Here is a 21321-nt window from a genome sequence, read left to right on the forward strand (position 1 = left end):
AGAAACGACTGGCGCGCTGTTGTTAACTCGGCTATAATCGCGTAAGCGGTGTCTACGCCAATTAAGAAGAAGAAGAAGTTTGGAAGGGCACCGATAGAGCCGATAAACTCTAATGCTCATAATGCCTCATACTATGTTAACTGAAAGTTTTTGTGCAAATTTTTATCGATAAATAGGACATAATCTGGATATCAGGGATCATTATTTTGGTCGCATGAGATAGCTCTTAGTGCTTGAGTTTACAACTCTGAAGTTGAATACTGAATAGTTGTGAGGATAGTAAAGAAAATGGTCCTAAAGAGTATTTGATGTCCCTCGACATGCCGACGAAAGATAGCCGGCCTTTTGGGTTTATTTAGTGAGGAGCTGAACATTCAAGTTTTCTTAATCTAAATCGTGTATTTAACAAAAGCCATTTCGCGATGGCTAGATTATCACATCGTTATAGTATGGGAACGGTATTTTCGATGTCGCTTTGGGCAAGAGTACTTAAGCTGATCTTTAAGCTACATAATAAGTAAAAATATTTTGGTATGTTGTAAGTATGGCAGTATATAAACTTACATCTTGCTGCTGCTGCGTTTGTGCTTGTTTCACTTTTGCTTGAGCGATCTTTAAGGCTCTATAAGTGGAAAACGAAAGAAAAAAGATGTCAGTGAAAAGGTGAGTAACGAACATTATTCCGCTTGTTACATACTGTTGTAAGTCCATAATAGTTTTCTCCTTGGCGTTCTGTTCCTCTTGCGACATTTGCACCAGTTGCAGTAACCGTTCGCATTCGGTGGTTGCCTTTTTGTGCTCCTCCTTGGTGTTTTGCAGTTCCTTAACACAGCTGTGTGGTAGAAGAAAGTGGCGTAATTTACGGTTATTTTGATGACGTTTGAAAACTTACCCTTCAAGCTGTCGCTGTGTGTCCATGAGCTTCTTGTTAAGCTCCCCGGCTGCCGCAGCACCGCCACCCTGCGTCTGCAGAGATTTCTCCAACTGGTCCATTTGCTCCTTTCGTTTGCGCAACTGAACATCGAAATCGGCCATTTTCTTCTCTTTCTCCTCGATATCCTTGCGTTTGGCTTCGATCTGTTTGCGTTGCTCCTCGATGATCTTGCGCTCGCTTTCCGTGGCCTTGGCTTGGTTGTCGATCTGTTTGCGCACCTCTTCCAATTGTTTCTGTTGTTGCTCCAATTGTTGGCGCTGCACATCGGTGGCGGCTGCGCCGGAAGTGCCCGCCTGCTGCAGTTGTTGTAATTGCTGCTGCAACATTTGCACCTGTTGCTGCAGTTGTTGCACTTGTTGTTGGGAGGTCTGCAATTGCTTCGACTGCTCCTGGTTTGAAAGCTAAAAGTTTATGGATTAGATGAGAGTGAAAGTTACTTAGGGTACTGCTGGTTTATTCACCTGGCTTTTTTCAAGTTCTTGCACCAGCAACTCAAGCTGCTGCTGGAAACGGTCACGCTCTGTGCAGGCGGCCTGCAGCTCCCCTTTCACCTTCTCCATCTCTTTCGTGACTTCTTGAGCATTACCGGACACTTGTTGCTGCTGCTGCTGTTGTTGTTGTTGCTGTTGTGCTATCTGTTGTTGCATCTTTTGCATTTGTTGATGTTGCTCCTTAATGTGCTGATCCATCAACTGTAAAGTAGATTAATTAGTAACAAGTCTGTGAAATGGAGGAAGGTAAGCGATCAGAGCTTTAGTTTACTTGTATGCGTTTATGCATTTCTTGTGCGGCTTTGTCGGCCATTTCGGCGCGACTCTTCTCAACTTCAAGCACCTTGCGCCACTGTTCGACCTCTTCCCGATTGGCGCCGCTCGCTCCCGCTACGGCACTGGCGGCCTGTAGGGCTTTTTCGGATTCTTGTAACTTCTGTTGCAGCATCTGGATTTCTTGTTGCATGGCTTGCAGTTCAGCAGGCGCCGCGGGTGATGCCGGATGACCGTTGCGTAATTTGCGGTTCTCTTCACGCGCCTTTTGCAATTCGGTTTCGGCATTTTGCAACTCCTTTTGGAAATTCATCAATATCTCCTGGCTCTTTTCGAGTTGCAGTACCAATTGCTCGCGTTCGATGGCCAATTGCTTGCAATCGGCTTCCAATTTCTGCATGTGCTTTTCGAGTTGTGGATGCGGTTTGTCTGCGCCATTGCGTGCCGATTGGCGTAGTGACTCCTTCTCGGCCTCTGCCTTCTCGAGTCGATCGTGCAGGCGGCCGAGTTCGGCAGACATGCGTTCGAATTCGATGCGCGTCGATTCGTTCGCTTCCTGCTGTTTGGCTAAATGCATCTGCGCTTTCTCCAACTCCTTGGCGAGGCGGCCCGCTTCGAGTTCGGTGGCATCGCGCGACTGTAGCGCCTTCTCGAGGCGATCGCGTAATCGATCGATTTCTTGGCGCTCGCCCGCCGACATCGATGCGCGCACCGACTCGCCAGGGCTGATGGCCGACTGTTGCTGCAGACGCAATCGCTCCACCTCCTTCAGCAGTTTCTCGTGCTTGTCACGTGCCTTCTCGCGCTCAATATGCGCCCGCTCCAATTCGCTACGTTGTTTCTCTTGGTTGGCAAGTAGCTTAGCAACCTCGCCCTTGGACAATTCCAGTTGCAGGGTGGTCTCATGCAGTTTAGATTCCATGTTTTGTATTTCATTCTCAATCTTTTCATATTTGTCTTTGTATTTTTCAAACGATTCGGATTCATATTGTGATTTGCCACGAATCGTTTCGAGTTCCATAAGGGTTTTGTCCAATTTTTCACGGAGACGCTCATTTTCTTCCTTAAGGCGACGGGTCTCACGTCCAAATGTATCAGTATCCTGGAGCTTACGTAACTCCACTTGGCTCTTCTCGTAACGATCGCGCATTTTCTCCAATTCAACGGCATAGTGCGCAGCCTCCTCTTTGGCCGCTTCCACGCTGGCACTGGCTTTGGTTTGTGCGGCGTGTGCGCGCTCCAGCTCGTATGTGACACGCTCCAACTCCGACTGCAAATGCTCTTTTTCACCTTGCGATCGTCGCAAATCGGTTTGTATTTTATCGAAACGTTCACGATTGTGCTCGAGCTCAACACGCGCATTGTCTTCGCTCTCCTTGGCTCTGCTCAGTTGCAGCGCGGCTCGATCGCACGCCTCCTGTAAGCGAGTGCTCTCCTCTTGCAATTTGCGCAAGTCTTCACGCGCCTTCGACGCGGCCAAGGAGGAACGCTCTGCTTCGACTTCCAAACGTGCGCGATCAGCTTCGGCAGTATCACAACGCGACTGTAGTCGATAAATCTCATTCTGCGCGCGATCGTACTTCTCAAGCATCTTCTCGAACTCTTTATTGGAGGTGTCTTTCTCATCGATGAGTTTCTGACTAGCATAAAGTGCTTTGTCCAGTTTCTCTTTAAGTATCTCCACTTCGGTAACAGCGTCGTCACGTTCCATCTGCAAAGAAAATCATTAGCGCAAACCCAAAATCACCGCCGTTTCCATTCTACTAGAGTACTTTTCGAGTATATGATGTATATGGTGCATAAATGTTTACTATTAACGGTTGTCTAATGTTAGAACACAATTTACAAACAGCCAATTGGAAATCTCAATGCATGCGAACCGAAATGAAAAATAATAAATTAAAATTTTGAAGCCAATTCGTACAATGCGCTGTTTCACGGTATGTATGTATGCATATGTAGTATGTAGGGAGCTGAAAGCGGTTCTGATTACAACCCTTTAAAGAAGAAATACCGTCGACTATTTTTAAATCGAACAAATGAAAACACCTCAGACAGCAGAATAATTTTAAAATTTTCTTCGAAGGTCTCGTAATTAGAGAGCTTAAATCTTGCCTCCCTCGTAAAGGATAAAACGTAACTATGGAGCATAAGTATGTATCCCAAATCGATAAATCACCTGTTTCACTTACTTTTGTACTTCTTAGACATTTTGCTCGTGCTTTTCTCGTGCACGAAGAGAAGGCACTTACGTGAGCAATGTTTTCTGTGGTCATTTGGGCGTTCGAGGTGTGAAACAAACGAGTTCCGAGTTATATTGTTCTTACAGTAATCATGTGGTGGTTGAGACTTGAGACAACAGAGACATTTTAAAAACTATGTGTAGACTTTTATTTTAATTTATATTGAAACCTATCAGTGGAGGACATGAGTTATCGAGGAGGATTCCACTGATCGTTTCTTCAATAACTGACTAACTAAACTCAAAACACTATGCTAGCTTAAATCTATAGGAGCTTTAACGGTGAAATCATTCCTCAAGTCATTATTTTTGAAGAGGGCTATCTCGTTGACAGGTTATATGCAAACGGGACTATTTTTGTATTTTGGTTGCCGCAAAGACTAACAATGACGAGTTATATAATCCTTGTCATTAGGTTGAGCATTCGCACAATATTTAAGCAATTGGAGCAGGGAGTACGGAGAATACACCAGCTACCCGTATGGAGTGAAGTGCAATGCAGTTGTGAATGTATATATGCATGTGTAACTGTGTGCGTTTGTTGCCGTATGGCATTACCTGCAATTTTTGTTGTATGGCGTGCGACTTTTCATAACGCTCCTTGAGCACTTCCAAATCGGTTTGCATCGCCTCCTTATCGCGCGCCGCTTTCATCAGTAACGTTTGCGATGACTCGGAGCGTTCTTTGAGTGTTTCCAACTCATCGGAGAACTGATCCCGCTCTTTTTGTATACGTGCTAGTTGCATCTAGTTTAGTGTTTTTTTTATAAAATATTCATATACTTGTATGCTTGTACATATATATATATATAGTAGGTATATATACATTAACAACATTAAGGTTACGCCATACACATACATATACATAGCATAGGTTGTGGTTGTAAAGGTAGCAGTTATAAGAGGGAAGCTATAGTTGTAGTATATTAGTAAGTATATACAGACATACTACACATATACTGGTAGATACATAGTGGCTATATTAGTTATTAGTAGAGTATTAGAGTTTCAATAGTATTGCCTAAGAGCACGCGTCGGCAGTGGTTATGCAGATACAACGACTATGCAAATGTGTTTGTGTGTGTAAGTGTGTTGGCTGGTAATGCATACCTGCGTCTTCTCTAATTTCTCGCGTATGCGGTCCGTGTCGAGCGTGAGAGTTTCGCGTTCCTTTTGCATGCGCGCCGCCTGTCCCAGCGCTTTGTCCAGCTGCGACTGTAGGTTGTCATAGTCATAGGTGAGCTTCTCCTTCTCGAGCACCAAGCGTCGGTTTTCAGCCACCGATTTATCGAGTTTCTCCTGCAAGTGGTCGACCTCGTTTTGGGCTTTATCCAATGAGTTCTGCAGTTTCTCTTGCTGCAGTTGTGCCTTGCCCAGCGTGGCTTGGGTTCGCTCCATCTCTTCCTTCATCTTCTCCACTTCCGAGAAGGCCTGAAAGGGTGTTAATTAGTAATATATTTTATTTAAATTTTCCGGTGGTTGAAACTTAAATTAAAAATGTATGTTAGATTTAAAACTGCCTGCGAATCTTACGTACGAGACTAGTACTCTAGGATCTAACTTGAAATAAGCACATTATTTCACTTTTAACAAGGGCTACTTGGGAGAATGGTCGGTCCTTATGTGACAGAAGTGCTAACTAGGAACATCCCATTCACTGTTTCCTGTTCGATTATACAATACAATATTCTATAAGAGTGTACAGTTGTTCTGCCTTTCCAAATTGAATAAGGAAGTGAAGTGTGTTAGTCTGGTAGTGACCGAGGACAAGGTGAAATATCTCTTGCCATCAAACAAGCAGTCATCGCATTCCTGTTTTCGCTCATATGACTATCAAATTTCTCGTTTATTTGGAACCAGTATTAACACTATTAACAATGTATGCCTTGATATCCAAAGTAGAATCACTATTGCCAGTAGGCAATCGAAAAGCAAAGTCCTCTCCTGGCGAGCAAAGACCAAACTCCACAAAGCCTCATCATTCCTGGCCTGCGATATGGTGCGGACTCTTGAACAAAGTCATAATCTGATGTAGTAGTTTTCCAGAGAAAGGTCTTGTGGAAGATATATGGGCCTTTGTACATTGGCAACAGCAAATATCGCAGTCGATAGAAAGAGATATCCGGCAACATTGACATAGTTCAGCGAAATGAGAGACAGCAGCTAAGCTGGCTAGGTCATGGTGCCGGGATGGATAAGAATATTCCAGCTTTGAAAGTATTCGATTCTGTATCAGCAAGGAAGACCCCAGAAAGAAAGACCCCACGCCGGAATGAAGAAAAGACCTGTTGTTAAGTCGGCTATAACCGAGTAAGCCTTGTCTACGCCAGTAAAGATGAAGAATGAGTTCGAGTTGAAATAATTTGCCACTATACAGAGGCGGCCAAATCATCAATTTCAAAGATCCTCATATCAAGTTTTCTTTTCCATTTATGAAGAGTTCTTAAGTAAGTAAGACGCTATTTAATTTAAGTGTAGAATTGATTGATGGATTCAACGATTTATAATAATTATAAGTAAGGTTTGCGATAAAGTTGAAGATGAACATTTGCTCTTCATTTCAAATAAGTTAATACAAAGTATTTGGAGGACCTTTCTCTTTACCCGTACCAACTTTTGACTAATTAATAATTAGATGAATACTTACCCGATCCCGATCAGCATGTATGCGTGACACACCTCCCTGCACCTTCTCCAGCTCCTGGCGCAAACTCTCCTGTTCACCTTGTGCATTCTCGAGCTTCGCTTTAAGGCGATATACTTCACCCTGACTCTTCTCGAGCTTCTCCTGCAACGCAGTCGCCTCTTCACGAGCACGCTCCGCATCCGACTGAAACGCGTAGAAGGGGAAAGGAAAACAAACACATGAATTAATTATTATTATCTTTCAAAGGCACTATAAAACTTTGTTTGACATGACAATTGCACAAGAGGATTTTTCGAACAAACTACTAGAAATTACTTCGATCTTACGAAAATGTTGAAAAATAAGAGAAACGAATAAGAGAGATTGGTGTGATAATGTCAAAATGTCCAACTAAGAGATAAACGTTATATATTGTATGGGTGACTTATAGTAAGTAGTCAAAAATGATAGAAATGGAGATTGCGACATTTTCGTCCAGTTACTTTAATTGAAGTTTGTTTGGGCGCTAAATTAATTAGTTCGTGACGTCAACTAATGTAAGAGAAGGCTTTGTGTTAGTATGACAATTTGTTTCGTTTATGACGTTGCGTGTCGCAGTCTCGTTCTCTATCATTTTTGAAAAACAGTTATGTACGCAAATGGAAACACAGAACGTGGAAAGCGCCACAACAAATGCATTTGGTGACGAGGCGAAACGAAACGGACACGAGCAATGCAATGACAAAGAAACGAGTGATTTTAGGCATTTGTTAGACTCTTTGCAATATGTACAGAGGTGCGCGTGCGTGCGTTTTATGAATTCAATTTATTTTTGAGAGGAGATATGGCACGATTACAGCTGCGAGCGAAATAAAAATACAATAATTTCTTTCAATATAATATGTATGTAGGCGCGACTATTTTACATGTTCACCAGTGGAATGCTTTAGCATGAGAGCGATGACATCGATTTGCTTCAAATAAACACAATACTCACAACAAATTATCCAAGCTAAATAAACATAATCCATTTTTGCGTTTCGATTAACATATTCTTTCAATATTTAGCAAGCTCTATTTGCACTGGAACAATCAATTTAAGAGCGTCTCTCAAATTTTTGTGATACTTACAGCTAACATTGAAATAACTGTACATTTATACAAAAGGTTTTACCCAAAATGGTTTACTGGGCTTCACTTTTATAGGTCTTTCATTTCCAGCTTTGGAACGGCAACCACATAAGCATTTAATCTAGCAATTGCCCTCTTCAGTTTATATGCGTACTTAAGAATGAATGCAAAAAGAAATAAGAAACGGTACCTTTTTCTTATAAAATGAACAAGAAAAAACTTTAACTTCGGTTTCAATGTAACTTTAATAACTTTCAAACTAAACAGTTTCCAAATAAGAACTTGATTCTGATCGTTCATGGTGTATGACAGCTATACGCTTTAGTTGTTCGATCTAGGCGACCCTGACAAATGAGCAGCTTCATGAAGAGAAAAAGACAGGTGCAAAATTTCAGATGGATATCTCAAAAACTGAGGGATTGTTCGCAGCATGGCTAAATCGATTCAGCTCTTCACGCTGACCATTTACAGGCTTTTTGAGTACTTTTTCCACAAAATCAAGTCGTATGTCATGAATAGCACGTTCAATATTGACTTCTTGAAATAGCATCTGTTTTATTGCTAAGGACCAATGACTTCAAATAACCCCACAAGAAGTAGTCTACTTATGTTAAGTCATAACTTCTTGTAGGTCATTCAATGCCACTATTACTTAAAATAATCGAATCTCGCAATAATTCGGTTGTTGCACGTGCTGAGTAGTCCGTCTTGTTGGAACCGGATGTTGTCAAGATCAACTTCTTCCAATTGCGGTCATAAAAAGTTGGTTATCGGTCTCCATTGACAGTGAAGGTGTCATCAGTTTCATTTCGAAAGAAGTACGGACCGATGGTTGAACCAGGACAATAACCACACCAAACTGTCAATTTCAGTGCATGTAATGTTTGTTTATGAATAACTTGTGGATTTTCTTCGCACCAGAATCGACAGTTTTGTTTACCGCACCACTCAGATGAAAGTAAGTCTCATCGGAGATGATGATTTTCTTTAAAAAATCGTTATCGTTTTCAATTAAATTCACGACGTTTACGGTAGTTCATTGGCTTTAGTTCTTGAGTAAGAACAAATCCTTTCTCAAAATCCCCCAGGTTGTGATTTGAGACAGTACCAGTTCTTGAGAACGTTTTGGAATCGACAAATTGCGATCTTCAGCAACACTTGTTTGAACGGCAGCAGTATTTTCATTACTTTGAGCGGTTCTTTGTCTCATTATGTAAAGAAAATTTACGTTCGAAATTTTCAACAATTAGACGAATAGCAAGCACAGCTGGACGATTACTGCAACCATAAAATAGCAAAAGCGAAAAGTTGCAATCAGAAAACGATTATTTCTTTAATAATAAAATTGAATAATTTGCAAATGTTGTTTTTGCGCATATCTTTCCATGATGAAATTGTAAACATTGCTGAAAACACTGAAAAGAAACTACAGATCATGACATATTGAAAAAAGCCGAAACAACACTAAGAAATCAGACATCTGGGCTGTAGGGCGGTGCAACTTTCAATTGGCTGCTATGTCTTGTCAGACCCGATTGACTCTTCGTTTGAGTCTCTCGGACTTCCACGCAAAACTTGGCGTTGACGGTTTGTGCAGGAGGAACAAATTCATGGTGCACAATGACTTTGATGTCAAAAAAGGCTATGAGCATCGTTTTCACTTTGGATTTGCTCATTCTTCCGGTCTTCATCAGAATCGTCTTCCCACCCCTTCAAAAAGGTTTGGTGCTACCGAAACACACCACTTGTTGTTAAAGCAACATCTGGGTAAACCTGCTTAATGACATCAAACGTCTCTGTCGCAGATTTACCGAGTTTTACACAGAATTTAATTGCGCACCTCAGCTCTAACGAACGTTGCGATTTCGGCTTGCACCACTCAGGTGCTCGGAGACAACTGACCAGCTAGGAACGCCTTCTACCGATTCCAGTCGGTGCGCCCACGCTGCGAAGTACAGTCGCGGCGGAAGAAAATCAGTCCTATTACTATTCGGACAAACCCTGTATTATCCTTATTGGCAAGCTCGGTATATATACGAAGTTTCAGGATATAAAAAGAGGAGCAATGTAACAGCAGATGAATTTAAATGTGTTTGAGAGTTCAACAATTGTAGAACACTAATAGACTCAGGTCTATTTTACATTGAAACATAAAATTGAAACTACACAGTTCTGGTTATACCAATGTACTACACTTCCCACTTTATGGACTTAAGTTATTGCTTTGCTGTTTGAAGTCAGCAGGGATCAGATCTGTTCATTATCTCTCAAAAAAGTATATAATTTTTTCGCTTACTTAATAGTACTTTTTGATTAGAGCTCCATATGTCTAATAGTTTGTTATAAGAGATCTATATCTATCTAATAATAAATTAAGTTATGAGTCACTTTGACCTGACAATATCTGATATATGTGAATATAACGTTAAGAAGAAGCGTTGTAGCGTTTATTATTTGAAAAGCATTTTGAATGATTTATGTCGGACGGCCCGAATAATGATTCGCGATTATTAAAGCATTATTCTCAAAGGCTTTAAGCTTATTAAAGCTGAATGATTTAAGTACAGATGAGTATGTGTTGTATATTTAGCATTTACAGTGCTTAGTAGTGTGAATATTTTCGATTCGCTTAAATTGATCGTTCCAGTTATAGTACATTTAGCAAAGAGATTTGCAAACATTTAAATAACAAAGGCGTCTAAGGCAAATTTAATTACTTTTGCATTTTAAATTACTAATCAAGTAAGTAGTTATATACGCAAAAGCTAAGCGTAAGCTTTTAAGGAAGCAAAGACAACTTTATAAAGTATTTTCGAAAATCGTTTTGAATAAAATAATGGTTAGTAAATGTGATATAGACAGATTGTATGAGAACATCGGATGGATGTACATATGCAACATGTATGTATGTATTCAGGAATTTCGGTACGTTTCAACGACACTATGACATGTCTATAATACGAATCGAATACGAATTATACGAATGTACGAACGTTTCCAATAGACAGTTATGGTTGTATTTATAAGTATGTTGCATGTTAATAACGAATATGCCATGTATTTAGACTATATGTATATATGTATATATGTATGGTATGTATAGAATGTATGTAAATTGATATACTCAAAAACGAGGATTTTGAAACTTTGGATACTTGTTGTTTGCGATTTTGGAAGCAATTACTCACAAAACGTTTATCTGTATCGCCCTATAATACGAGATACGAGTAGATACGAGTACGAGTATGAACGTAAGCGCAACACGGTTATTTGAATTGTTTGAAAATAACCATTAGAGAGAATTAGTTAAGTTTACATAATTAGTATTTAGTATTTAGTATTTAGTATTTAGTAGTTAAGAGTAGTAAGTAGTAGTAGCAATAGCAATAGTAGTTAGCACTAGAGCAATAGTAGACAAATATTAATAATTTATTTTTTTCTAAAATTTATTAAATACTTTATGCATTATATAATTGTGCTCATGAGAGTGTGTAACTGTATGTGTGAGTGTGAGTGTGTGCGAAAGAATCTAATGATTTCGGTTGAGATTTCACGCGTTCATAGTCTTTTGATGGAAAATTGCGGAGATAACAGCTTTTGTCAAATTTAAAATTTTGAGGATATATTTATACTCTTCTGTAACGGATTATGAATATGAACGCAGTGTAGATAGATAGATTAAAAATAATTGAGATTTTGCACTGCGACATTTGGTTTATTATGCCCTCTCCTATAAACAAAGGAATTCCCTGAGCTTGCTGGGCGCAATCGAGGTGATGTGATGCCTGTTCACGTAGAGGTAGCCTAGGGCCTTGGGCCTGTTTCTACAAATTGCTGGACAAACACATGATTTTGTGTTCTAGAGTTTCCTGTTCTATGTCTACAGTTTGCGCAAGAGACTACGACCATGTTGGACAAGTGTTTCTTGAGCATGCAGCGTCCAGTATAACTCGCCACAAGGAGACAGGATTTGTCTCGGTAAAGGTAGATCATATCGATAAACTTTACTAAGTTGTAACTTCAAAATAGTAACTTGGCGTGGCACATTCCTGTTGCCTGCTGCCAGTGCCGTTCTCTCCCCATTCTCTCCTCCGTGCGGAGCCCTGACCCCATCATCATGGAAGACGCTGCAGAGCGGGCTAGCTCGTCGGCCAGCTCACTACCGGCTACCACTTTCAGCCTTCCTAAACACTCCTCCACTAAAAGCGATTTGACCTCATAAGCTGAGATCACTTTTAGTGTCCCTTGACTATCGCTGAGTATAGCGGTACGCTGGTTGCGATAAATGGGTTGGAGATTGATTTCTGCACACTGCCTTTTAGCGAAGACTTGGGCTTGAAAGATGCTCGTAAAACATTCCATTGGTATGGATAGTTTGGTATGCGGTCCCGCAATACCTGCTCCAATGCCTTACGGTGTTTTTGAGCCGTTAGTGTACTACTGGATAGTGCTGCCCCTCAGTAGTAGGTCGAGCGTGGAATCACTCCACTCCGCCTTACTGCCTAGAGTAACTTTAAACTGTTTTGTTAAGGCAGTGTAGCTTGATTCTTATCATCCAAGCCGTTGCAAGAGCTAAAAATATAATTCTTTGACTGTTAATGACTTTATTTTTTGCTGTATTGAAACTAGCGCTTCCCAGGTACGGCAATCTTTTATATTTAATTTTTTGTATTTCAGCTTTACTATTCCACAAATAAATAAAATTTATTTGGCGCTCCTCTTGGTCTTATAACTGAAATGGTCAATCTTTAAAAAAACAATTTTGTACGAAAATTCTTTGTTTGAGAGCATTTATTATAAGGATGAAGTATTCGAGAGCACTCCAGATACATGAAGAGTGTGCGACTAAACAAGAAAAATGTTTACTTCAATTGCACCGAAGCAATAATCTTCTCAATTCGTTGAACTATGTGAAATTGTAGTGTAGCTCATCGTTCCATCGAATGCAATATTCGGCTTATCAATGCGCAAAGGACCATAAATCTTTCGCAGAACCTTTCTCTCGAAAACTCGTAATGTCAGTTCATCAGATTTTGTCATCGTTCATACCTCTGCACTTATAGAGTTTGGTCTTTAATCGTCGAGAGAGGACTTTACTTTTCAATTATTTACTCAGTCCGAAGTACAACCTCTTTAAAAGAGTTATTCTGTGTTGGATTTTGAAGCTAACGTTGTTGTTGGTGTTACTGAGGGTTCTAAGATAGAGGAAATTATCTACAACTTCGAAAATTTGACTGTCAACAGTGATGTGGTGCCTAGTCGCGATTTCGACGATTGTTTGTTTTATGACAGGAGATATTTCGTCTTGCCATCGTTCACTACCAAACCCATTTGCTTCGCTTCTTTTTCCAACCTGGAGAAAGCAAAACTAACGGCGCGGTTGTTATGACCAATGATATCGAGGTCATGGGCGTAGGCCAGCAGCTGTAGACTCTTATAGAAGATTTTACCCTCACTATTCCGATCTGCAGCTCGAATCACTTTCTCCGAGAGTAGAATGAAGAAGTCGTATGAAAGAGAGTCGCCTTGTCTGAAACCTCGTCTGGTATCAAACGGCTCGGAGAGGTCCTTTCGATCTTGATGGAGCTTTTGGTATTGCTCAACATCAGTTTACACAGCCGTATTAGTTTTGCGAAGCTCTAATACTCTTCATAAATAACATATGTATATGCTACATGTGATACTATGAGAATAATTTGGAAAGCAAGAAAAAACGTTAACTTCGGCTGCACCGAAGCTAATATACCCTTCACAGATTACATTGGTGCTTTAGAAAATAATTTATACCAAATTTCGTAAATATATCTTGTCAAATGCAAAAGTTTTCCATACAAGAACTTGATTCCGATCGTTCAGTTTATATGGCAGATATATGTTATAGTGGTCCGATATCGGCCGTTCTGACAAATGAGCAGCTTCTTGAAGAGAAAATGACGTTTGCAAAATTTCAAAAGGATATCTTAAAAACTGAGGGACTAGTTCGTATATATACAGACAGACGGACAGACAGACAGACGGACATGGCTAAATCGACTCAGCTCAACATACTGATCATTTATATATATTCTTTATAGGGTCTCCGACGCTTCCTTCTGGGTGTTACAAACTTCGTGACAAACTTAATATACCCTGTCCAGGGTATAATAAACCCTCCAAATTTCGTAAATTGATCGTCAAATAAAAAAGTGGAAGAACTTGAATTTGATATCGATCATTCAGTTTGTATTGCAGCGATATGCTATAGTGCTCCAATATCAGCTGTTCCGAAAGATGCGCAGTTTCTTCTAGGAAAAAGTACGTTTGTAAAGTTTCAGGTCGATATCCGGGTGTTACAAACTTCGTGGCAAAGTATAGGGCATAAAAGCAAAGCGTATTGAAACTGCCGTTTCGTATCTAAAGCTGCAAGTTGTGAGCGTTTTGTCATACAGATTTAAAGCCACAAAAGTCATCTCTGCTTTTCTGTCCATTCAAAATTATGATATTTGACATAAGCTGTACATCCGGCGGTGATTTATTTGATTGTGGTGTGTACTTGATTGAATATGCATGTATTTCATTACTCTCCATTCACTTTCGAGCTCTGTGGATAACTATGTTATATGTTTTTGCTGTGCATGAATCCGATTACAACGACATACATAAGTAGGTGAGTATGCAGTGAAGCTTTTGAATGTTGTCTTCTGATATCTGCGACATGGAACACACTAGCAAAAGTGTACAGTGTGAGTAAACATTTTAATGTCGGATTTGTTTGTGTACGAAATGCATACGATTAGTTATTTTTGTTGTTGGTAGAGATAATTGTTTTTAATTACAGTTAAGTGCGAAATTATTCGTAGATTGTATATGTAAATATTTATATATAGAAATAACGAATAACTGAAAATCAAAAAGCGTTTTGCTTATCATATGCAATTATTTTCCATAATAAATACAATCAAACCAAATCGAATCAAATCAAATCAAATATTAACACCACTTTCAAGTAAAACTCTTTTGAATGAAGAATTCCATTTCGATGAAGTCTAATGTTTGCATGTGTTAATGTGATTAATATATGTAAGTATGTATATTATATGGTGTTACAGTTAGTTATGTATTTATATACTGCTATATATACGCATATAGGTACGTTTGTATGTGTGTGTGTGTAATGGAAATTATTTCGAAAGAATGCAATTGCTTCAGCTCCGTTAAATTACGTATGTATGTTGTTGTACAGTGTGTTGTATATAAAGGTTTTCGTACCTGTGTGACGCGGAGCTCAGCCTGTGTTCGCCTCAGTTCCGCGGCCGCCTTGTCGGCGCGCTCTTGTGCCCGGTCCAGCTCTTGCGAAGTCGTCATTGTTGTGCGGCCAAATGTTGTCTACGCGCAGGAACGAAGATAATAACATTATTATAATTTCAGTTAATTTATTTCTATTTAAATGTATGTATATATATATATGCAGTGGTCCATTAAGGAATAGGATGCGTGCAACATTTTGTACAGCAGAGAATCTGTGTGGTTGACAACAATGCATTTACAACACAACATATATGAAGTATATACCATGTGTTCGTAGGAGTGTGTGTGTGTGTGTTTGTATATAATTATTTACAAGCGTATACTGTAGACGTCTGTACTGTAAGTATGGCATATGATGGCTTCACTTTAAACATTACCGTTATACTACTTCACAGCGAATGCATTTTGCGCCTAAATGTAGGCCAAACGATTTTCGAATAATATCATATTTTAAGCAATTTTCAAATAAAGTTTAAAAATACGTAGTTGAAATCTCTTTCATTTATCACAATAAGAAAAATGTTTAGCTCATTCAATCGAGTATCCATCTTTCAGCACGCAATCGCGGTTATAAGGAATTATGCTCCTTATTGCTAAATCTCCCCAACGAAAATACGTAAGCCCTGATTTAAGAAGTGTTTTGAATGGACTGGCAGTTTTTTCTAAACAAAAGTTTGAAAAATTTTCCTTTATATCGAGTGATTACTGTGGGTGACTCAGGAAAAAATTAACGAATTATATTTTTTTTGTTTTTGCAGTTTTCTTTTAATAGAAAAAGCAAAGTCGATATAGTTGATAATGGTACAGATATAGGGATTAATTAAGCAGTACTTTGCCGGCAGGTACATTGCTGCGAAGTGCGCTCTAAGCCTGAGGGAAGATGGATATATAAAGGAGTCCGAACAAGTACTCGCTGAAACTCCTCAATCAACTGCATTCCTGCACACTTGGGTTACTGCGTTGGCAAGAGGCAACTCGTGGCGGCTTTTTTTTAAACCAAGAATAATATGTGTATGGGGAGGAGTCGCAAGAAAAAAGGCGCGGTGAGTTGTTAAACGGATGTTTCGAACCTAGAATCGACCTCTTAACCTAACCTAACTTAAGTAGGTAAACTTGACGAGCTTTTTCAAATCAAAATGTCCAGTGGAATGATCTGGAACAGGGTAGATATTTCATAGACTTTCATAGGAGTTTTCTTGCATTCTGAGTACTGTATAGCAGTTAAGGATTTCAATGTATCGGCTTCGTTTGAAAAATATGAAATAAAATTATATAAAATTTTGCTTAAACTTGTCAAACTAATCCTGATAACAAGTTGCTCAAGTTGAGAGCTCTTTAGACAGACGTGCGCATGAAAAGCTTGGTTTGAATGGTACAAATGCAGCGGGCCACTTATGGTTGGATCTTCATATGAAGCGAGCGAACTGTATGGTTTCGAGATGATGTATATGTGGAAAATATATATTGAGACTTTGACTTACCGATAAGCGTCCCGACTCGAGCATTAATTTTTGTACAGACTGAAAAGTATTTGAATATTATTACAATTAAAAAGTAAATTTTAGCAAACACTTCTTCTTTAGTTGTGCTTTTAACAATCAATATATGAATGTACGCATGAGAGGCCTATGATTGTGGCATTCGGAACTGAGAATTTAGCAAAACTAAAGTGCTGGGGTATTGGGAGCAGTTCGAGCGTTTAGGACTTCGAATAACTAGCGATTGTTAGCTGATTTTGTAGATACTCTGACAAATGTAAATGCAAATAATTTCAGTATACAATATTTAAGCTTCATAATAGTGATGGATAATTTGATTAAAGAGCATGTTTCGGTTTGAAGTTTTGTTATTTTTTGGAAAATTTTGCAATATTTTGGAGCATGCGATACCGTCTGAAAGTAATTCTTATTTCCATGAATTATCTGCGAAAGCTTCATATTGACAAAACGGCTTTCATATGCATACAAGGGATATGATCACAAACAATTTTCCAACAACCGATTTCGAAAGCTTTGTTTATGTTGGGAAGATTAGTTTTGAGCTTAGCTTACAGTTATTTTTTGAACATATCTCTGGAAGCTGCCTCGACTGGAGCATTACTTTCTGCCTAAACTACTAAATATCTTGAATGAGAACTTACAACTTTGGTACTAGTTTAATGAGATCATCTTGTTTAGAGTTTCTCTAGAACACATTGCTATGCTTTGCGTAAGTTAATATACATTTTGATTTGGGTTGCGAAGTTTTCAATTTAAAAACTTTGCATTCATAAATAAATTTCAAGTTTTTAATCCCGAATTAATTCGGCAGTTGGGATTAGAAGTAAAAAAACGAAGAATGCGTGTTATAATTTCATAGGGATAGCACAAGAAGTGAAATCTATATATGTTGTTGTAATCTCTAAATCTTCCGAGTGTGCTTTCATAAGGAACCACTTCACAATTACTTTTTTCAATCTATTTCCATCACTATATCAAGCCGAGCATTACGCTCTAAAATATAAGTTGTAAAGGGTGATCCAAGTAGAGGTACTTTTCGCAACACCATCACCCATCTGGAGACCCAGCATTCATTATTGGACAATATTCAACCGAGTACACCCAGTTCAGCACGCAGCGAAGAAAATATCAGCAGTCGCAGTTGAGAGTGTACACGAAGACTGTGAAAGTCGACTCGGCGCAGTTCGCAGCAACTCGGACTGACGTATGGAACGACTTAATACATTTAACGCCGACATCTTAAATTGAAAGCCCAAGCGACATCACTTCGGTCTATGGGGTCTTAAGAAGTTCCAAGAAGATACGACGTTTTCGATCCAAATTTTGTTTAGAGATGATTTCTGGCTCAATGGGTTTGTAAGCGAAATTGCCACATTTGGGACGAAGAACAACCCGAAGAGATTCAAGAGCTGCTATTTCATCCCGAAAAAAGAAGGGTCTGGTGTGGTTTATTGGCCGGTGGAATTATCGCTCGATGCTCGAACGAGTCATCGAAAATTGGACTTAACGGATGGACCATCTGAGACGACATTTGAAGGAGATAGTCTTCAGAAAATAAATGCCAAAGAATGTTCTTTCGAATAATGGTAATAAAAATTTCCCACTAAATTTGAAGATTGTGTGTTTTTCTTTAACCTACTTTTTTAAAGACCTCGAAATGGATCACCCTTTATAAGTAAAATTCTATCTTGTTTCCTGCAGACAAAAATGTCTTTAAATTCGTGTCTTTTTTTTGTGAAAGTTAAGAGCAAATGTGTCTTTAGTGTACTTGTGTATGAGTGTGTGGGTGTTGGTTTTAGCTTTCTGTCCGATATATGTTATATGTATATAATTTTCCGATGCTAGGAATATATAACTGTTCTTTTACGAGCACATGTGTTTGAGGTGCAACACGACGTATATACGAGTATGTATGTATAAATATCAATTATTTGCATATAAACTTCGGCAAAGGTTAAATAGTTCTAAAGTTTTAGTATAATTGGAGTCCTGCCCTATTTGGTTAGTACACGAAAAAAATTCTGAATTTTTATTCATCAAAACAACAGGAATATTTGTAAATACTTTAGCAACTACTAATTCTCTATATACAGTGCAATGAAGCGTGACATATCATAACGAGTTCGTAATTGCTCCCATCGCTCACATAAGCACTCGTTCGTTAGCAATACGAGCAATACTCGTATGCGATTTCAACGCACGAACTATAAGCGCAAAGCAACGAGTGAAAGTGTAGTCACACACGACTTACTGTTCGAACATTCGGCGACTGTTCATGCCACGGTTTCACTCGCAGTTGCAGGTGAGCAGTTACGAAGTCTGTTATGATCGGTAGCGTGATCGTTTGAGCGGTTTACTTAAACTTTAATGCTTTTCGTGAGCTAAAGTTAATTAAAAATGATGAATTCTTAGGGATTTCATAGAAAAAATCTTACTTTATGTAGTGTGGTCTGTTCTTCTAGCTGCAGCTATTATGGTGGTAGTTATAGTAGTAGGTGATAATAGTAGTAGAACATAGTTGTAGATACATAGGTACATAGGTGGTTGAGTGGAGTAAATGTGTACATGTAAATAATAATAATAATAGCACAGTAAAAACGTTATTGCTTCAAAAACACACATGTATATAGTATATAAGTAAGTAAATTGAGTATTATTAAAGGTAAATATATAATATATGCAGGTAGTATTGGTTTCATATCTTTATAATAGTTTAACACCTAAGTAATTGTTGTAGTTTTAGTAAATAGTTGATATCATTCGATTCGGTAATAGGTTGAGTATGCATTTATGTAATTAGGCTAGTATTTCTTTGGGGTATAGAACATCGAACGCATAAGTATTTATATCGCATATACATAAAACTGTATGTAGTTAATTTTACGTTTTGAGAAATCAAGAGCAAGAAAGAGCACCTAACCGATTGTTGTTAACGGCTTGAGTGTCTACTTAAATACATGCCAGTACCTGTGAACGTTCCAGATCGTGCTTCAAGCGTTCGTTCTCCAATTCGAGACGGGCGATGCGCTGTTTAGTGGACTCCCAGTCGGCGTTGCTGCGTCCCATCTCGCAGGTGGCCTTCTCCAGCTCCGCCTTCGATTTGCCCAATTCACTTTGTGACGCCTCCAGTTTGATTTCCAAGCGCTCACGTTCGGTGACTGCACGCTCCAGGCGTGTATTCAATTTCTCCACTTCGCTCTCGAGTGCGCGCAACTTGATTTTGTAATCGGCAATTTCACGCTCATGTAATTCGCGCTCCTCTTGCTTCTCATGTTCGGCACGATCTCGCTGTTCTCGCAGTTGGGCCATTTGTTTCTCTTTGTCACCAATGGCCTCTTCGAGACTTGTGAGAGCGCCCTCGGAGCTACTGTGATGAGCCTGCATTGCCGACAGACGTGCCCGCGCCATATCCACCTGATTATCCTTCTCCTTGAGCAGATCCTCGAGATTCTCAATCTATTGGCGACGCATAGTTGGGTACAAAACAAAAAAAAAAAAAGACAAAACGAGAGAACAAACCAAAGCAACGCAAGTGTGGAAAACCAATGGGAAATAAAAGTAAAGAAAAAAGTTATTTTTCATTAGTTTATTTTGCAGATTTTGTTTGTTTAACAGTAGTAGTAGTAGTGTAGAGCAGTTTAACAAACTATGTGTCATGTAAGTGGCTTAGAGCTCAGTGTATGTTTGAGTTGAGGTGAGTAGTGATGTGGCTGTAGAGCGTGGTGGTAATGTGGTATATGTGTCTGTATTATAGTGCACCTTTCGCTGTAACACGTTGATTTTGCGATCCTTAATCTCCATGTGATCCTTCAATTCGGTGAGTTCACTAGTCAGACGATTCCGTTCCTGCACCGTTTGTAGCGTGCCTTGTGTCTTCTTCTCGATCAAGCGGTTTTTCTCCTCCAGGCGGGCGCGCAACTCCTCAACATCAGTTTGCAGCATATTGTAGTGCTCCTCCTTGGCACATAGCGACTCCTTCAGAACCGCTATGTGCCGCTGATAGTCCTACAAATTTTATAAGCATGATTTGTTCAAATTTATGGTATTATGGATATGCAAAATTGTAGGTTATGTTCACACCGCTTAAACCTTAAGTGATGAACATGGTTTGGCTTGAGTAAAAAACAAAAATGTATAAATTGTGCAAGTTTTATAATTTTGTAGCATTTAACTTGTTTATACTGAAATTCAAAGCCTAAAGTGACAATATCTCAGTTGAGCTAAAAGGTGACCGATTATTCCGACTATTTACGCTACATCTATAGATCTGCTGTACGATATTATATTGAATTATGCTTTAATGAAATCTTTAAGTTTTTTAAATGTTTTTATATTTGGTTTAAGCGCTTAAATATTGAAATCCTGAAGTTCACCATATTCAGTGTTTACAGTTAGTTGAAATAATTTCTTCTGGTATTCCTCGTGGTATTCACGTTCAAAAATATCATACTTGGTTAGTGGAAATGACTTAATCTAAAAGCTTTTCTCACATAAAATTTTAGTTTTTTTTAATTTTTTAAATTCGTACCAAGCATCCTTCACCAAAAGGTTAAGCTTAGGCGGTGCTTATGTGAACACAGCCTTACATGTAGAAGAGTAAAATAAAACCGATCCTTTACCTGATGTTGCTCTTCCAAAGTTTTCATTTTGGCCGCCATCGCCAATATTTCTTGATCCCTTCTTTGTATTTCAAGACGGAATTCGTCCAACTTAAAAGCCAATCAAGGTAGAATTTGGAAAAAATAAATTGCATTACATTAGCATTACTCTTATATAGTGAGTTCATATGTGTGTTTGTTGGTAAAAAGGGACAATTTGGGTTCGCTAACGTTGAATGG

General features: G+C 39.0%; 1 protein-coding gene across 1 annotated transcript in view; it reads right to left on the reverse strand.

Moving 5' to 3' along the window:
* Positions 1-501: 501 nt before the first annotated feature.
* The window catches only part of LOC120773539 (plectin), a 90945-nt gene continuing 70125 nt past the window's right edge, over positions 502-21321 (reverse strand). The window contains exons 8-22 of the mRNA XM_040102497.1: positions 21103-21192; positions 20243-20488; positions 19451-19939; positions 18919-18951; positions 16466-16504; positions 14946-15062; positions 10886-10906; positions 6588-6770; positions 5051-5371; positions 4499-4687; positions 1697-3409; positions 1396-1626; positions 893-1335; positions 698-832; positions 502-622 (exon numbers count right to left, since the gene is read on the reverse strand). Of these exons, the coding sequence (XP_039958431.1) occupies positions 502-622; positions 698-832; positions 893-1335; positions 1396-1626; positions 1697-3409; positions 4499-4687; positions 5051-5371; positions 6588-6770; positions 10886-10906; positions 14946-15062; positions 16466-16504; positions 18919-18951; positions 19451-19939; positions 20243-20488; positions 21103-21192 (4371 nt within the window). The remainder of the gene's footprint in view (positions 623-697; positions 833-892; positions 1336-1395; positions 1627-1696; positions 3410-4498; positions 4688-5050; positions 5372-6587; positions 6771-10885; positions 10907-14945; positions 15063-16465; positions 16505-18918; positions 18952-19450; positions 19940-20242; positions 20489-21102; positions 21193-21321) is intronic.

The sequence above is a fragment of the Bactrocera tryoni genome, chromosome 4 (genome assembly GCF_016617805.1).
Source record: "Bactrocera tryoni isolate S06 chromosome 4, CSIRO_BtryS06_freeze2, whole genome shotgun sequence".
Taxonomy (NCBI): Eukaryota; Metazoa; Arthropoda; class Insecta; order Diptera; family Tephritidae; genus Bactrocera; species Bactrocera tryoni.